The 16,008-nt window shown below is 45.3% G+C and overlaps 1 protein-coding gene across 1 annotated transcript in view; it reads left to right on the top strand.

The window, feature by feature from the left end:
* Window positions 1-15,434, top strand: part of adgrl3.1 (adhesion G protein-coupled receptor L3.1) — a 72,977-nt gene extending 57,543 nt beyond the window's left edge. Inside the window, exons 15-22 of the mRNA XM_071531735.1 lie at window positions 2,798-2,864; window positions 4,078-4,169; window positions 6,834-7,023; window positions 8,936-9,064; window positions 9,655-9,748; window positions 12,100-12,228; window positions 13,690-13,999; window positions 14,165-15,434. Coding sequence (XP_071387836.1) covers window positions 2,798-2,864; window positions 4,078-4,169; window positions 6,834-7,023; window positions 8,936-9,064; window positions 9,655-9,748; window positions 12,100-12,228; window positions 13,690-13,999; window positions 14,165-14,744 — 1,591 coding nt within the window. The 3' untranslated portion in view covers window positions 14,745-15,434. The remainder of the gene's footprint in view (window positions 1-2,797; window positions 2,865-4,077; window positions 4,170-6,833; window positions 7,024-8,935; window positions 9,065-9,654; window positions 9,749-12,099; window positions 12,229-13,689; window positions 14,000-14,164) is intronic.
* Window positions 15,435-16,008: the final 574 nt, after the last annotated feature.

Below are 16,008 nucleotides of genomic sequence, written 5' to 3'. Positions count from 1 at the left end.
ATGGATGGAGTGCCTGCTGTCATTTTGGCTGCGCCCGCCACCGTGGCCTCTAGAAGCTGTGGCGCTACTGAAGAGTCAATACAGAGGGGTTGAGAGGGGAAGAGAGGCGGGGGAAGGATGGAGAGAGGGGGGGAACGCAGGGAGGCAGGCAGGGGACAATGCAGTGCAGAGCGCCTGCATGAGTGCAACAGCGACAGTGTGTGAATACGGAAGGATTTTAAGGAAGGAGGGGTGCACGGTTGGAGCAGGCTGAGGGAGGAAAGGAGGGGTGTGAGAGTGGAGAGATGTAGCGGGGATTGATGGAGTGGTGTGTGTGTGTCTGTGTGTGAGATGTGTGGAAAAGTTGGCTTCCCTGGAGGGCGTGCCAAATAGGGAGGGGGATGAAGATTATGCTTTAAGAGCACATGGTAACACATTCACGCATGCCTGACCTGTCCACCCCAGTCACTGGGTGAATAAAAAAAAAAGAGCCAGCATCTCATTCATATGAAGTCTATGCATTAATAGGCTCCCTACAAAGATAGTGCACATAGGAGTGGACAGCATAGTAACACTTTACGCATGTGTGAGCTGTCCACTCCATTCATGCCACGAATCTGAACAGAAGAGGCCAACATTTTATTCATACAATGCATATGCGTACTATATGCATAATGTGCATAATATCAGTGCATATCGTAGCAACAGTAGACACGTTCATGACCTGTCCTCTACCGCATTCTGTGTTTGAAATGAGGACGCCAACCGAGGAAGTGGACATTTAAAAGCCTTACATTAGACAAATCTCTTCCCTCCTTTTGCTCTCAAATGCGTGGCTCCATATAGAAAGTGAAAAACGGCGGCACACTATAGGATTGTTAAATCATTCACGTGTGCACGGTCTCGCTGCTCCCGCGGCTTTTGTGGCCCAGCTTGCCACTTCGGCTACACATCACCTCGTAGGGGTTCGGAGACTGGGAATGGGTTGAATTTAGCAGCGTTTAACCGTCAAGCCACACCAATCCGGATGCCACTTAGATCAATATTTCATGCTGGGATGATCATTAAAACATGAGAGTCTGAATGCCAAGCACTGGATGAATAATCAGACAGCATGCCATTAGCTAGCAGCAGACTAGCAGACTTACCCTTGCCGCGAGACAATAGCTACGGCTTTACTGGTAGAAATACAAAGCACTATATTTTTTATTTTTTGCGACAATACTGTAGAGCCTCATCACACAAATCTGTTGCTGAAAGCAGGAAGGCTGTAAAAGATTCATTTCACAAAAAGCATGTTCTTGTGGTTTAAAATAATAGTTTACCCAAATCAGTAATGTTCCTGCCTTTGATGATTGCATGTCTCATAGACTTGAAAAGAAAATGACAGAAACACAGTGGCACTTTTGTACAAATAATGACTATTTTCATAGTAGAGTACCTCTTATTAGAAGCAGAAAATAAGTTTGGTGACTCATTTATCACACCAGCCTTGAAAATGGCATTGCTCATCATTTTTGACATAACACATTGAGGTTCATACTTTGAAAATATCATCTGCCATCCCCGCTGTGTCACCTTGTCACATATGCACCCCCTGTTCTCCCCATACTAGCCAGTGGCATTGAGTCTCATTCGCGTCCCATAATGAAGGTGGCTATGACTTAGCAAAGGAGCCTTAATGGAGGATACAGTGACACAGGCAGGGACCCGTAATGGAGGGCTCTCTAATGTGGTGGAAATTGAAAGATTAATAATTCAAAAGCAGCTGGTCATGAATCAGTCGGCCATTTTGCCCCGGCGGTTTTTCTCCGGCACCTTTTTTTTCCTGCAACCCATTGGGTCTGACCTCAGTGGAGGGCACTCTGGGACTGTTTTTCTTTTTTTCTCTTTTTGTGGCTGGAATTGATGAGTGAAGATGTTTTGGGTAATATAGTTTAGCGTACAGCACTATATCTTTTACTACCAATGCTAACCTTGCGGTGTGAAGCGAATGTGTAAATGTGTGTGCATGTGTGCATAGGTGCATGTCTTGTGTCTGTGAATGTGTACATGCTTGGGTCTGTATGTGTGTGTCTATGGGTGTGTGTGTGTGTGTGTGTGTGAGTGTCCTACTCCCTCCTTCTCCTTTAACCTCGCCACAGTCATTCCCAGACTCCATAAATAGCCTGGTATGAGGGCTGCATCCATAACTCAGTATTCAAATGAACACCGTCATGTCATATTTCTGCGACCGCGGGTTGCGGCCGTGTCATATATCTGTGCCCTAAGGGGGAAGTAAAGGTTTATTTATCACAGGTGCTCATCCCTCGCCGTCTCCCCCTCTGTGTGTGATGTATGTTCGAGGTGTGTGTGCAGTCTGTCTCCCTCCGTCCTGTCGCCCGTCGCGCTGTTTTCCGTCCCTGTCCTTCTCTTTTTCGCTCCCTCCATTCCTTTTTTCCTCCTTGTATCCTGATGTGTTTGATATAGTGTATGCCCTATATGGACTGTTTTTATTCTCCCCGCCTGTGTGCGTGTGTGTGTGTGTGTGTGTGTGTGTGTGTGTGTGATGCATGCCCTGTCCTCCGATGGTAAATCCTCACTACCCTCACGTCCCTCAGAGTGTCTGGGGCATGTTTTTAATCCCTATGCCTCCACTCTCCTTTCCCTCCTCCCCCTGTTTCTCATGCATTCTCTCTCTCTCTCTCTCTCTCTCTCTCTCTCTCTCTCTCTCTCTCTCTCTCTCTCTCTCTCTCTCTCTCTCTCTCTCTCTCTCTCTCTCTCTCTCTCTCTCTCTCTCTCTCTCTCTCCCTCTCCCTCTCTCTCTCCCTCTCTCTAGGTGCTGGCTGCGGTTGGATACATACTTTATCTGGAGCTTTATAGGCCCTGCCACCCTCATCATTATGGTGAGGCACACACACACACTCACACACACACACATGCACACACACACTTACAGGACATAGCACCACATGTGCACAGTACACCGGGTGCCACAGGTTACCGTTAGGTGTCAGTTAATCTCCTGCAAGGTTTGGCTGAGCTCCTCAGCATTGTAAGCGGAGGCATAACTTATAACTTTACGTGTCAACCTAATAATTCCAACTTTAACTCTCGGATGGGCCTCTCACATTCCAATCTTTGGTAGGTCACAGGGCAAAATGTGCTGTACATTAGTCCGCTTATGGTCAGAGCTCAACCAATTTCTGCTTCTCCCAGGAACATATTTGATGATCCATCTGATACTCGGGGGTCCATGCGTTGTGCTTCTGCCTGTTCCGTGTACTATTCTTTATTACAGTGGTGCCCAATTACACCAGCACAGCACAGAGGGAAGGCAGATTGCCAGGCAAACCGATTTGACAGGTTTCTTAGTGTTTTCCATGAGAGATGTCAAGGCATGATGCATCATCAATCAGCATACTGTTCTGAGGAGAAGGGAAAATGCATCACACCTTGAACAAGTAAACAGAGATAGAAATAGATACAAAGACTTAGACAACAAGACAGACAGACAGACAACAACAAAGAGCAAAAAAAAAAAAAAAAAAAAAAAAAAACTGGAGAAAGACAGCGCTTGAGAAAGAGAAAATGGAAGCAATGGGACATGTTGCCAATTAGGTGAATGTCAGCATGTACACTGATGTTCTGGGCTCATTGTAGAAATGTCAGGCAGGCTATCAGTGATCTAGCTGGAGCTGGAAGTGGAAGTGGGCGGTACAGGTAGACTGCCCTGTTTGGACTGTTTGCCCATTGGTAGCGTGTGTAGCCTTGGAGACACATAGCAACGGTCCAGACAGTCATCATTAAGCCACCGTTTCTATACATTAGTAAGCCAATCGAATACACTGCATCTGTGAGAATTGGGTCCTCTATTGTAACGATGATCCTTAATGGATGTAATGACTGCAGTATTTTCCCTAGTGCTTAAGCTATTTTGAGCAAATAAAGGGGAGTTGATTGTGTGCTGATCTTGTGTCCCAGGCCAATTACTGATGGGAGAGACAATGAAATGATATGCACTGTGTGTGTGAGTGAATTGCTATGGTGACACCGTGTCTTTAATTAGGCTCGTTGTTACGGAATATTAACTTGTGCATGTGCGCCTGTGTGTTTCAGCTCAATGTAATCTTCCTGGGTATCGCTCTTTATAAGATGTTCCACCACACAGCCATTCTCAAACCAGACTCTGGATGTCTGGACAACATCAAGTAAGTGTGTGTGTCTTGAATGTGTGTGTGACTGTGCACGCTAGTGTGTATGCACTTCTATCTATCATCTTATCTTTTATGTCAGCATGCCACATGAAGCACATTTCACCTTTGTCTGACATCATTACAAGACGCTATTCATTCAAGTCATCGTATTATTATTATTCTCCGTCATGTCACTATTAGTCATATCAACCCTTAGAGAATGTCACTGAAATATGACTTCATCTCCGCTGCCCACTGGAACGCTCTCCGCTAAGCTAACTAATCAGGATTGTGTTATTTCCCGTTCCAATGCAGCTCAAGACAAAAGGCTTAGTCTAATTCAAACAATATGGCCATGGCTCAGAGCTCAACGCCTTAGAGAGTCACAGCCCAGGCTATATAACGTAAATCATAAAATGGCTTACTCATTTGATTTATCATTTAAACATTACAGCCAATGTATCTTTCCTGACAGCAGTTTTAAGTAGGGCTTCAAGTGGGGAGTGTTCCAGAAATGCAGAACAAACTAGCTGATCCTTGGTTCAGTGCAGTTCAGGGTAAAGTAATCAAACACGAAAGCTTGACGAAAGATGAAAACCAAAGACATGATTTAGAATGCAATGCTTTTGCAACGTTTTGTTTTATTTTATTATTTTTTTTATGACTTTCTCTTTAGTCTGTCTGAGCACACTGGAGCCTGAATAGGTTTTAATCTGTTTCACTTCATTACTCATGTCTTATCGTGGTTCATTTACTCGTTAATCATCATCATGCTCTTTGTCTTATGATTTGTTTGTTTTTTTCTTCCTTTTTGTTTTCTTTGTCTCTTTAACTCCAAGCCATCATACGTTGTCTTTGTTGTGGATTGGCTCTGGTAAGGCCGCTCTCCAATCGGGATGCCTGTCTCGTCCCTAGAGGCGTTGTGATTGGTCCGCCTGTTGTCTCATGTGCCTGTAGAGCCTGCCTACTCATCTGTGCCCACCCCTAAATGAACCAGACTTTGACTACCCGCTTCCTGCCCTGTAAAATGGATTTCTTGTTCATTTGTGATTTGTGAGCTCCCGTGACCTATAGAACTAATGTGCTATTGAAATATTATAATGGTGAGATGTGAATGGGGGGAAACAGAGCCCGGGAGAGAGCGCGCGACTCGGGGGAGTGATGGAGGGAGAGGTGGAGCGGAGGGATGGAGAGGAGAGGGATGAGTGTACCCTTTATTGAAGAGGGTCGTCAGACGAGCTTTATTGGAGGTTCTGTCTCGCCTGAATGGTGCCACAGAGGGCAACATCGAATCAATCACCTCCGTCTCACTCACTTACTCTCCTTCTCGTTCTCTCTCTCTCTCTCCCCCCTCCCTTTCTCCTGACTCTCCCGATACCTGCCTCTCCCTCCCTCTCTCTCTCCCTCACTCTCTCTCTCTCTCTCCGTTTCTTTTTCTCCCCCCCTCTCTTTGTCTCCGTCCCTCCCAGTAGAGGTGCTCACTGCCCAGTCAGCCAATCAAATTAACAGCCATCATCGCGGCTGTGGCAGACCAGAAACTGTGACCTTTAGTGGGAAATGTCATTTATAATGGCTGTAATGTCCCTCTACTTACTGCCCAGCGGAGCCGCTCACATGCACGCATGCACACACTCGCGCGCCGACACACAGGCGCGAGGCGTACGCACGCCTCGACACGCACCAAAATTTTCTCTGACATTTGGCCTTTATGGCTCACTTCTGAATAGGCGTCATTCGAAACGGAGGCTCAGAACCTTGAAAACTTTTATTGAATTCAATTCCATTAAATTGTTATAGTCACAATTGCGCTAACAGACTTCAAGACCCACTTCTCCCCTGCGAAAACGTTCTTACCCTCTTGCCATGTACTGTAAATAATCTGAATGGAACTCGGAAGTGCACGGCGAGCTTATACTCCCTCTCCCTCTCAAAAAAACAGTGATCTAAATGAGCAAATCCACTCTGTCTCTCTTCTCCCTCACCTTCCTTAAAGGATAAGGCTGGTGTTTTTTAATGCATTGCTTACCATCAACAAATCCTATGAAAATAACAAAATCAACAATACGTTTGCGCTACTCCTGTTACTTTCTGACTTCCCAGTCGGCTGGCCCGGTGCATCGTGATGATAAAATATGCTGCCCAGAGCAACGGCATGGCTCTTTGATGTGTTTTTAATCATTTTTTTAATACAATGGAGTTCTAAGGCTGCTGGGACATGGCTTCATTGGGCACCGGCTACATGGACGAGACTTGTTGGCAAAACAAAATCATTGCAGATTTTATTATTTTCATAGGATTTGTTGACGGTAAGCAATGCATTAAAAGACACCAGCCTTATCCTTTAAGATAATGAATCTTTTAGGCAAATCCTACCACTGTTTCTCTCCATCCCTGTCCCACAGTTTGAAGGCTCTGAATGAACCCTGTCTAACCCCCCTCCTCCTGCCTCGTGGTCCCACACGCATCAAACATGTAGGAATAGCTTTACTAACTACTCCAGGACAGGAGGCAAGCTTTTCATCGTGTGCTATTTTCAGCACAACCTGCACTATGTACACATGTGCTGTAGCAAAAGGTGAATCGTCCCTAAATAGGATGTCCTGGTTAAGAATGTGAGGTGCTTTGGTGTCTGTGGGCGCAGGGTTAATTGATAGGGACATATTAGATTAACGCTTCCAGTTCTTTTCCCTCCTTCTTCAGGTCTTGGGTGATCGGCGCCATCGCCCTGCTGTGTCTGCTGGGCCTGACCTGGGCCTTTGGCCTGATGTACATCAACGAGAGCACCGTGATCATGGCCTACCTCTTCACCATCTTCAACTCCCTGCAGGGCATGTTCATCTTCATCTTCCACTGTATACTGCAGAAGAAGGTGAGAGAGACACGCCTGTGTGTGTGTGTGTGTGTGTGTGTGTGTGTGTGTGTGTGTGCACGCAGAGACAAAGCTAGACAGAAATAGATAGACAGTGTGACAGGCAGACAAACACACACTAGGATTGATCAGCAGGGAACACAAAAATATCTGCCGACACTCTCAGATGGAGCTGTCACAGGTTTGATTGGTCATTCAGTTACCCTACTGGCTGCTCACTTCTCTCGCCCTTTCACACACACACACACACACACACACACACATACACTCTCTCTCTTTCTCTCTCTTTCTCTCTCTCTCCCTCTTTCTCTCTCTCACTCACACACACTCACACACAAAGACACATGCACAAATCCCTCCGTCAATTCCCCCCCTTTTTATAAAGACTGCCTGCTTTATCTATGTTATGAGGTTGCTTGGTCTAAAGGATTAGGGGTATTTGTGTGTACATATAGATCACTTCTTATAGTTGAGTTATATGTGGTTTCCAGGAAGGGCCTACACATCCTGGGATATTTTTATAGAATCTCCCACACGCTGTCATTGCCTGGGAGTAGAGAAGAGGAGTAGGATATGGAGAGAAAATTCATCAAATGCTTAATACTGTAGTCTGGCTGTAGTCCCACAGAAGACTCTTTAGTTTTAAGTGTACGGCCAGTAAAGAAGGTGTGTGTGTGTGTGTGTGTGTGTGTGTGTGTGTGGGGATGTGAGCATGTATGTAGGTATGTGTTAGGCCATGGGATCAGGTGTCCAGAGACATGTCTTCAGAACAGTGCTGAGGTTGTCTTTGGCTGTGGCCCAACGCCGTTTCTCCCAAGATGCATAGAGCAACTCACCACACAGCTGTTCAAACAGAGCATGTGGCAACACACGTCTGTCAGTCCAACAAGCTTGTTAAAAAGCAATTACAGCCCTATTTGTTCTAACTTGATTGGGATCTAAATGCAGATGTTATGTGTGTACAACTGCATCATATGGCTCCCTATGGAGTATGTTTTAGATGGATATGTGTGTGGGAGGACTGATGCTGGGGCAGATGTTGATGGGGAAAGTATATCAAGGAGTTACGGTAAAGCAGAAGTTAATGGGGACATTGTATTGAGTTAATCCCTTATAGTTCATGTTTTGAACCGTCTTGAGTATAGTATAAAGTATATAAGTATACTTTGCTTTTTCACCAGAACAGTGTAATAATACATAAGGTATATGTGCAAGGGTGGAAGTAACTAATTACATTTACTCAACGTTACTGTAACTGAGTAGCTTTTTTGTGTGCTTGTACTTTTTTGCGTATTTTTTCAAGTCAGTAACTTTACTTTTACTTAAATACTTTTTTACTGAAGTATTGTACTTCACTACATTTTAAATCACATCCTTTTCAGAGTACAAATTTTGCAGCTCTCCATAAGCAACAGAAACTGGACAATCATAAATTGACAAATTGTGGAGCCATTCACAGAATGGTCAGTCAGTAAAGAAGAGAAGACTAATCTGGCTTTACTTTGTTTGTGAAGTTTATTTTGTAATATCCAAAATTTCCAATTAAAAGTTATTTTTAAAAAGATCACAACGTTCTCTTTTCTAAAAAGTAACTGTAACTTTTACTCCAGTCCATTTTAAATGAGCTGCTTTTTACTTTTACTTAAGTAGATTTTTACACCAGTACTTTTACTTCCACTTAAGTAAAATATCAGCAAAATAATAATACTTCTACTTAAGTAGGACATGCCAGTACTATATCCACCACTGATGCTGACATATGCGCCAACTCCTCTTTCTTTGTGTGTGTTTTTTGGTTTTATGTGTGTGTGTGTGTGTGTGCTGTGTCTGTCTGTCTGTCTGTCTGTCTGTCTGTCTGTATGTCTGTCTGTCTGTCTGTCTGTCCCGCTGTCCGCCCCCCTCCTCCGTCCAGGTGCGCAAGGAGTACGGCAAATGCCTGCGTACTCACTGCTGCAGCGGCAAGAGCGTGGAGACCTCCATCTCCTCCTCCAGTAAGACCACCACCTCGCGGACCCCCGGCCGCTACTCCACAGGCTCACAGGTGAGCTTACCTGCCTGCACACCCGGACGCTACAGCACAGCAGATTCTCAGGTGAGGCCGGGGCGCGCCACCCATACAGTTCACTTTCAAGTAGAATCAGTGCAGGGGAGTGTCAGCTTTACTGTAGTGTTCATATGTGAATATGTGATTGAGAATGAATGTTAGTTACTAAAAGAATCACAGTTAACATGTGAATTGTGTATTGAAAGTGAGATAGCCTCAACCCTGATTCACGCCGCTACACGTTGATGGTGATACACTGGTAGATGGAGCACACATGGCGTTGACGGGTGATTTTTTTTTTTCCTCCCCTTCTTTTTCTCTTGCTGTTCTTTGCTTTGCTCCCCCCCCCCCTTATTTACTGCTTCACCTGCACTATTTTGCCTGCTTTTTGCACATCTCCTACATTATATTACCTTTCTTACCATATTTCTTCCCCTCCTTTGTCACCATGTCCTTCCATCCTTGTTTTCCTCCCTTCGTCATCGCTGCTCCTCTGCCTCTTTCTCCCTAAATTTTCCTCTCCCCCCCCTTTCTCTCCCTCCCTCCCTCCCTCCCTCCGTCGCCTCCCGCTCTCCTCCTGTGTGCAGAGTCGTATCAGGCGGATGTGGAACGACACGGTGAGGAAACAGGAGTCTTCCTTCATCACTGGAGACATCAACAGCTCTGCCACGCTCAACAGAGGTAACCACGGGATACCTACCATTTGCATCCTCATCACTGTCGCCATATCCACTTTATTAATAGCAGGCAGCTCAGACGGCGCGTCGTCGCCAGGCGCAGCCCGTCACTGTCACCGAGCGAAGTGGTAGGAGTCCAAACTTCTGATAATGCTATCGCGTTCTTCTAGGATATTAGCAGAATACATTGTAAATAGGACTCACTACTTCTTGCTACTTCAAAGGATGACTTTACAGGGAGAAAGATGAGATAGGAGCAGCTCTCTTGTCAAAGCTGAAACATCAGCCAGTTTTTGGTCCCATTAAAATTCTACTGTGGAGAGTACACAGTGCTATAGTGTTCCTACCCCTTCTTTTTCCATGGATAGTCACTCTTTGAAGTGTTGTGGGTAAGAAGTTGTTTAAGTAAACTGAAGTATTCAAGTCCTGAGTTGAGCACCTATGGTCCCTTTACTCTTGTAAGCTGTGCAGAGTTCCACTAGATCCTCGCATGATTATTAGCGGAATGTGTTTTTTGTGTCACTCCATGTGAATGTGAGTGTAGAGTAAATGTAAAAACTACTGCGAGCTTGTTACCACACTACTGGAAATGTATGGCAAAGTATACGGATGGATAAACACTGCTCGCTTTCTCACATATTCCAAGTACTAATTAAGCCAAAAGTAGCTGTAGCTGTCCTCGCCAAAGCTGGGATTCTAGCCCCGATTTATGCGCGGCACTTAACGGGGTAAGACTCGCGAAATCTCGCAGTGTTCCTCCATGTGAGAGGCATATATAGGGTCACCCTAGCTTATCTTACTATATTGTAGATATGAAGCCATTAAATATGTATTAGGGTTAGTCCACTGTACCGTTCTCAGTGTATTCAGAGCGATCTCCTCCCTGCCCCTATAGTGTAAGCCACGGTAATGTACTGTAGGAAGAGAATCCATGAGTGTGGCTGTCTGAAGGCGAGGGTAATGAGGACATAGACACCCAAATGGCTAGAGCCACCTTGACACACACACACACACACACACACACGCTGCCATTTGTTAGTCTCTAAATCGAGGTGTGGCCCTCGCTTCCTTCGGGCCACTAATAAGCTGTTAGCATGACAGATTGATGCTAAAGCAGACACGGTGTGTGTCAGCGCCTGAATTATCACACACTTAGCGAGGCAGGCTTAAGACCCCCCCCCTCCCCCACTCCTTCCCTCACATTTTAAAGTATGGAGCAGAGCGCTACTTAGCCAGTAGGTTTTAAATGACTACATAATGTGGCTTAGTGAATGAGGACGGAATGGAATAAATTGGATATTCCGATAGGAGATTGAGTTGTTGAAGTCAAGAGAGAGAGCGGGATGGAAAAGGGACATGTTCAATTTAACTTTTAACATCAGTATGTAGCTTATATTACAGTAGTTACGGTATGTTATAGACTAGAGGATGGGACCTGATCCCCTGGAAAATCGTTCAGCATCCTGCCACAGAATGCAGAGCTGCTCTTGGGTGCGGCATCCTAGTTCAGGTTTAGCTTGTTTCTGGCAAAGACACAGTAGTGAATGTTGACTAATATGATATACAGAGGACATATTTCAAAGTTGACAATGTTGTGGCGCTTACTTTCAGCTAAAAGCCAGGCCACTCTGCTGTGCCACTGGTCAGAAGTAGAGCATCGCCACAGAGTTGCAGTGAAAGTAGAACAAAGGTCTGACCAGCCAAGATGAACTCGCTCAAGAGTTAAACTGTGCCGCAAAGACACACTTAAGACTAGCAGTTCAATGTAAGACATAGGGATGAAGGTACAGGAGGTCACGGTCGCTCGTCTAATGTTTTCCTGCAGTGTCTTAATGTGTACATGATCTTTCTCCCACCTAGGGAAGGAAATGCTCTGAGAACACACTTTTTTTGTGGCCCCTTTGTCCATAAACTATCCTGTAGCCATGCTTCTCTGCTCAAGCGTACTCTACTGCTATGTGCAGCCCAAGCTACTCTACTCTCTCTCCCCCTCTCTCTCTCTCCCCCCCCCCTCTCTCTCTCTCCCCCTCCCTCTGCCTGTACGCTGCGGCTGCAAGAATTACTTTCTTGGCTTTCTTCCTCAAACTATGTTCGCTCGTTTGATTTACATGTCCTCTTCTCTCTCTCTTCCTTCCACACACTCACTTTCCCCCCCTCTCACCCTCCTCCCTCTTCTCTCTTTTTTTCCTCCTCACTCACTTCCACTCTGCGACGTCTACACGCTCTCTCGCTCCCTCAACCTCTATACCTTCGCTCTGCCTTTTTTTTTTCCCTCGCTCGCTCCTCTCTCGCTCTCTTTCTCTCGAACTTGGCTGTTGCTCTTCCTCTCTCTCTTTCTCTATCTGCCTGTACCAGGAGCCATGGCTAATCATCTTATAACTAATGCTCTCCTTCGTCCCCATGGTACTAACAATCCTTATAACACTCTCCTGGGGGATTCTGCAGTCTATAACAACCCAGCCGTGGGCATGTACAACACCCAAGGTGTGCCTGATGTTCCTACAATATTATATAGCATTTGAAAAGTTAGCTTTTAGTTAGAAGTTATTTTTTTCCTGTACATTAAATTAATTTTGCATGCTTCTCTGAGTCTAAAATGTTTGCTGCTCTGATACACTTTTGGCTGTATGTCTGATGTAGCCTTATTATGGCTCCCAGGTGAGGCAATTAATCACACTGCAATAATCTTTCACAAAGGACACCCACTGGGCAGTTCTCACAGCACATAAATGTTGAGATGAAATTCTGTCGATGATTTATCGAAACAGTCGGAAAAAAGTTCACGCGCAGATTTATTGTGTACAGTATCGGTTGCAGTTTGGAGATCTCTTTTATAAGCCCCCTGGGAGCCATGAAATGTTTGTACTATTTTGTGTGAATGTTCCGTTTTATGTGCTTTCCATGTTTAATGTTATTTTGTATGTGTCTGTTGGGACTTGTGCACTGCATATCTATATACTATGTTTTAAATGTAATGATGTTTTTGTGCGTTGCATAAGTTATCATATGATAAGAGGCCAGTTAACATATACAATATACAGGACCTCAAAGCAGACTTTGATTTTGCAAAGCAGAACAAGTTCCAAGTTAAACATTTTTCATCGTGCTTGCAATTATCGTACCATTATTGATTCTCTAGTTGGTGAAAGTTGTTTCTATTGATGTGTGAACTCACCTGTGTGTGTCTCTTTTCTCTCTTCTCCTCCATGCTGTCCCTTAGCACCATACCGAGACACAAGTACGGGCTAAACTAATACTCAGCTAGTTCAATATCTTTGACTTTCTTTTCTCGCTTCTTGCCACCAAAGCGCTCTGCCAAATATTGTCCAATCTATAGCCAAACAATAGTTTTTCAGCCATGCCAAAGAGCCTCCCCACATCATTAGCTGTTCCATGAAATACAGTTGTCTTTAGTGGTCAGTTTGTCACATACATTTAGAACATCCATTTCTAGAAAATGTTTCTAAAAATCAATATATCTATTTTGAAAAACAAATCGTTACCACTGAATATCTCTAAAATATAGTTCCCAATCTGCATAGAAAAAAAAAAAATGTTTTTGTCTACAATTGAGTTCAATTTAGGAACAATAGGTTTACCCTGTACTACAATCTCTCTGTTTGCAATCAGTCATTTTGTAAGAGTAAGTGTCACTTGATATCTCATTTGGCAGCACAACTCTTCACTTTGGATTGCTGTAGCGCTGGCAGTAATTGAGAAAATAAAGTTTTTTTCTGAGGTTTCTCTTGAAATAAGTTATTGATGCTTGAAGCATTTTTCCTTCCAAGGAAATTATCATAACTACTTTTTAATCCTCTATCCACATACACTCTCCATGATATTAAGCAATAATTAAAATCTTCATTCTGAGAAATCCAATTTTCCTAAATGGTTTATTTAAGAATAGTAATAATTAGGACTTTTTTTTAATTATTTGTTTCTCAGAGGGCATCCTGAACAACGCAAGAGACTCCAGCGTCATGGATACGCTTCCTCTCAACGGTAACCATGCCAACAACTACAGCATGGCCAGCAGCGAGTACCTGAGCGACTGCGTCCAGATCCTGGACCGCAGCGGGGGCTACGGCACCCACGGCAACCACAAGGAGACCACACTGGAGAAGAAGATCCTGAAGGAGCTGACCTCCAACTACATCCCGTCGTACCTCAACAACCACGAGAGGTCCACCACCGAGCGCAACCACAACCTGATGAACAAGCTGGTCAACAGCAGCATGGCCAATGGAGGTGACGGGTTCTTTGATTTGTTGGTTCATTGACTGAAATTATTTAGTGACCACTGATCTCTCTAGACGCCACTCGCCCTAAGCCTTAATTCCATTATGTTCCTTTCAGGCGGCATGGTGGGCGGCAGCAGCAGCAGCAGCAGCAGCGGTGTCAGCGGCGGCGTGGGCAGCAGTAAAGAGGACAACAGCCCCATGGTGCTGGACAACCCCGCCGCCTTCCCGCACGAGGAGAACCTGGGTCTGGAGATCATCCGGGAGGAGTCCAACGCCCCGCTCCTGCCGCCGCGGCCCCCGCCGCCGGACAGCCACCCCCCGCCGCCGCCCCCGCCCCACAGCTTCTCCCGGCCGCGCCGCATCCCCCAGGAGACCAGCGAGAGCTTCTTCCCCCTGCTGACCAACGAGCACACCGACGAGCACGCGCACTCGCCCAACCACAGAGACTCGCTCTACACCAGCATGCCGGTGCTGACGGACCTCCCGGACGGGCAGATGAACGGCTTGACGGACGGCGAGGAGGACAGCTCCGGGGAGCTGCAGCCCTGCAAGAGCGCCACCGCCCCAGAGCTGGACGACGTCTATTATAAGAGCATGCCCAACCTGGGCTCCAGGAACCACCTCCACGAGCTGCAGAGCTACTACCACATGGGCCGGGGCGGCAGCGACGGATACATGGTGCCCGCCAACAAGGAGGATTCCGATTCGTCGCCCGAGGAGCCGCCCATAGATCCCTCCCACCTGGTCACCAGTCTATAGAGCCAATCAGGAGACTTCTATCCCTCCCCGGACCACCCTCGCACTTCCAACCCTCCAATGAAAATGGTTCTGTGTTGTTGACTGACAGACTGAGCTGGCCCGCCCCTGGATTTATGTACTGTGTTTGATATTCTCTATGGTTCATGACAATATGGATGAGGTATCACTTGTCAAATGAAAGCAGGGTGATCAGATGTATTGTCATAAATGGTGCAGACTGAAAGGGCGGTTCTGAGAGATTTTATGTGAATATCAATCCGGAATGGAACTGTTCACCTGAAAAGGGAAGGAAGGGGGGAGGGATTCTGTAATTTTACTCCACTTGTTACTTTAATCTGGATTCTTGGATTGACCGTAGCCCTACAAGTTCCCCAATATGGACCTCTAGCAGATCATAGCATATAGTCTCCACTACTACCACTACAGAGGCCCGGCCCTCAGCCCTGGTTAAAGGAGCTCTGTCTGTCTGTCTGTCTCTCTGTCTGTCTGTCTGTCTGTCTGTCTCACTGTTAAAGACATTCACATGGATGATGTTTCTTCCTCTCCAAAAGGGTACTACAGAACATTAAAACCCTGGAGTTCTCGACATGAACTGGCCCCGACAAGGCCCCGCCCCACTACCTGCCAATCAAGTGGAGTATGTATGATAATATGCCCCCTCACAACCGATCATCCCAAAAAACAGTTTTACTGGGCAACCGAACTATAACCATATCACGCTGATGTTCTGAATTCTCTTCCTGTTCGTATCTGCTAAACTGGACTTGTGTCTGGGCTGGTGTAACATTCCTGCAAGTTGTAGTGACTGCGGCTACTGTGTATTTCACTGAAAACAAAGAAGGAAGATCATATTAAACAGACTGAATTAAAAAAAAAAAAAGAATGGGTTATGTTTCTTCTTCTTTCTTCTGTAACAGTTTTCAGTTATCAAAGGACTATGAAGTAATCACAAACAATTTCTATGTATTGTACAGAATACAAATACAAATGTTGCATATGACCAAGTCATTTTTTTTGTTTTCTTTGGGGTTTTTTTTTTGTTGCAAACCTTTTGTCTGTGGAACTGTTCTGAAATGTCATGATCCGTTCTACTGGTCACATGTAGACTACAGAACAAGCAAGGAACAATCTCTCATTTCACTCTTTCTTAAATACAGAGACAGTACGCACCACTTAATTAATACCAATATATACCCTACACACATTTCATTCTGGTCCTTTTATAGCAACACCACTGTCACTTATATTTTGAAAATCAATTGTT

The sequence above is a fragment of the Centroberyx affinis genome, unplaced genomic scaffold (assembly GCF_046629955.1).
Source record: "Centroberyx affinis isolate AG114_WGS23_722 - 3 ecotype Tasmania unplaced genomic scaffold, CSIRO-AGI_Caff_v1 ptg002119l_1, whole genome shotgun sequence".
NCBI classification, from domain to species: domain Eukaryota; kingdom Metazoa; phylum Chordata; class Actinopteri; order Beryciformes; family Berycidae; genus Centroberyx; species Centroberyx affinis.
Note: the sequence above shows the minus strand (reverse complement) of the source record. Positions and strands in the feature narration are given on the sequence as shown.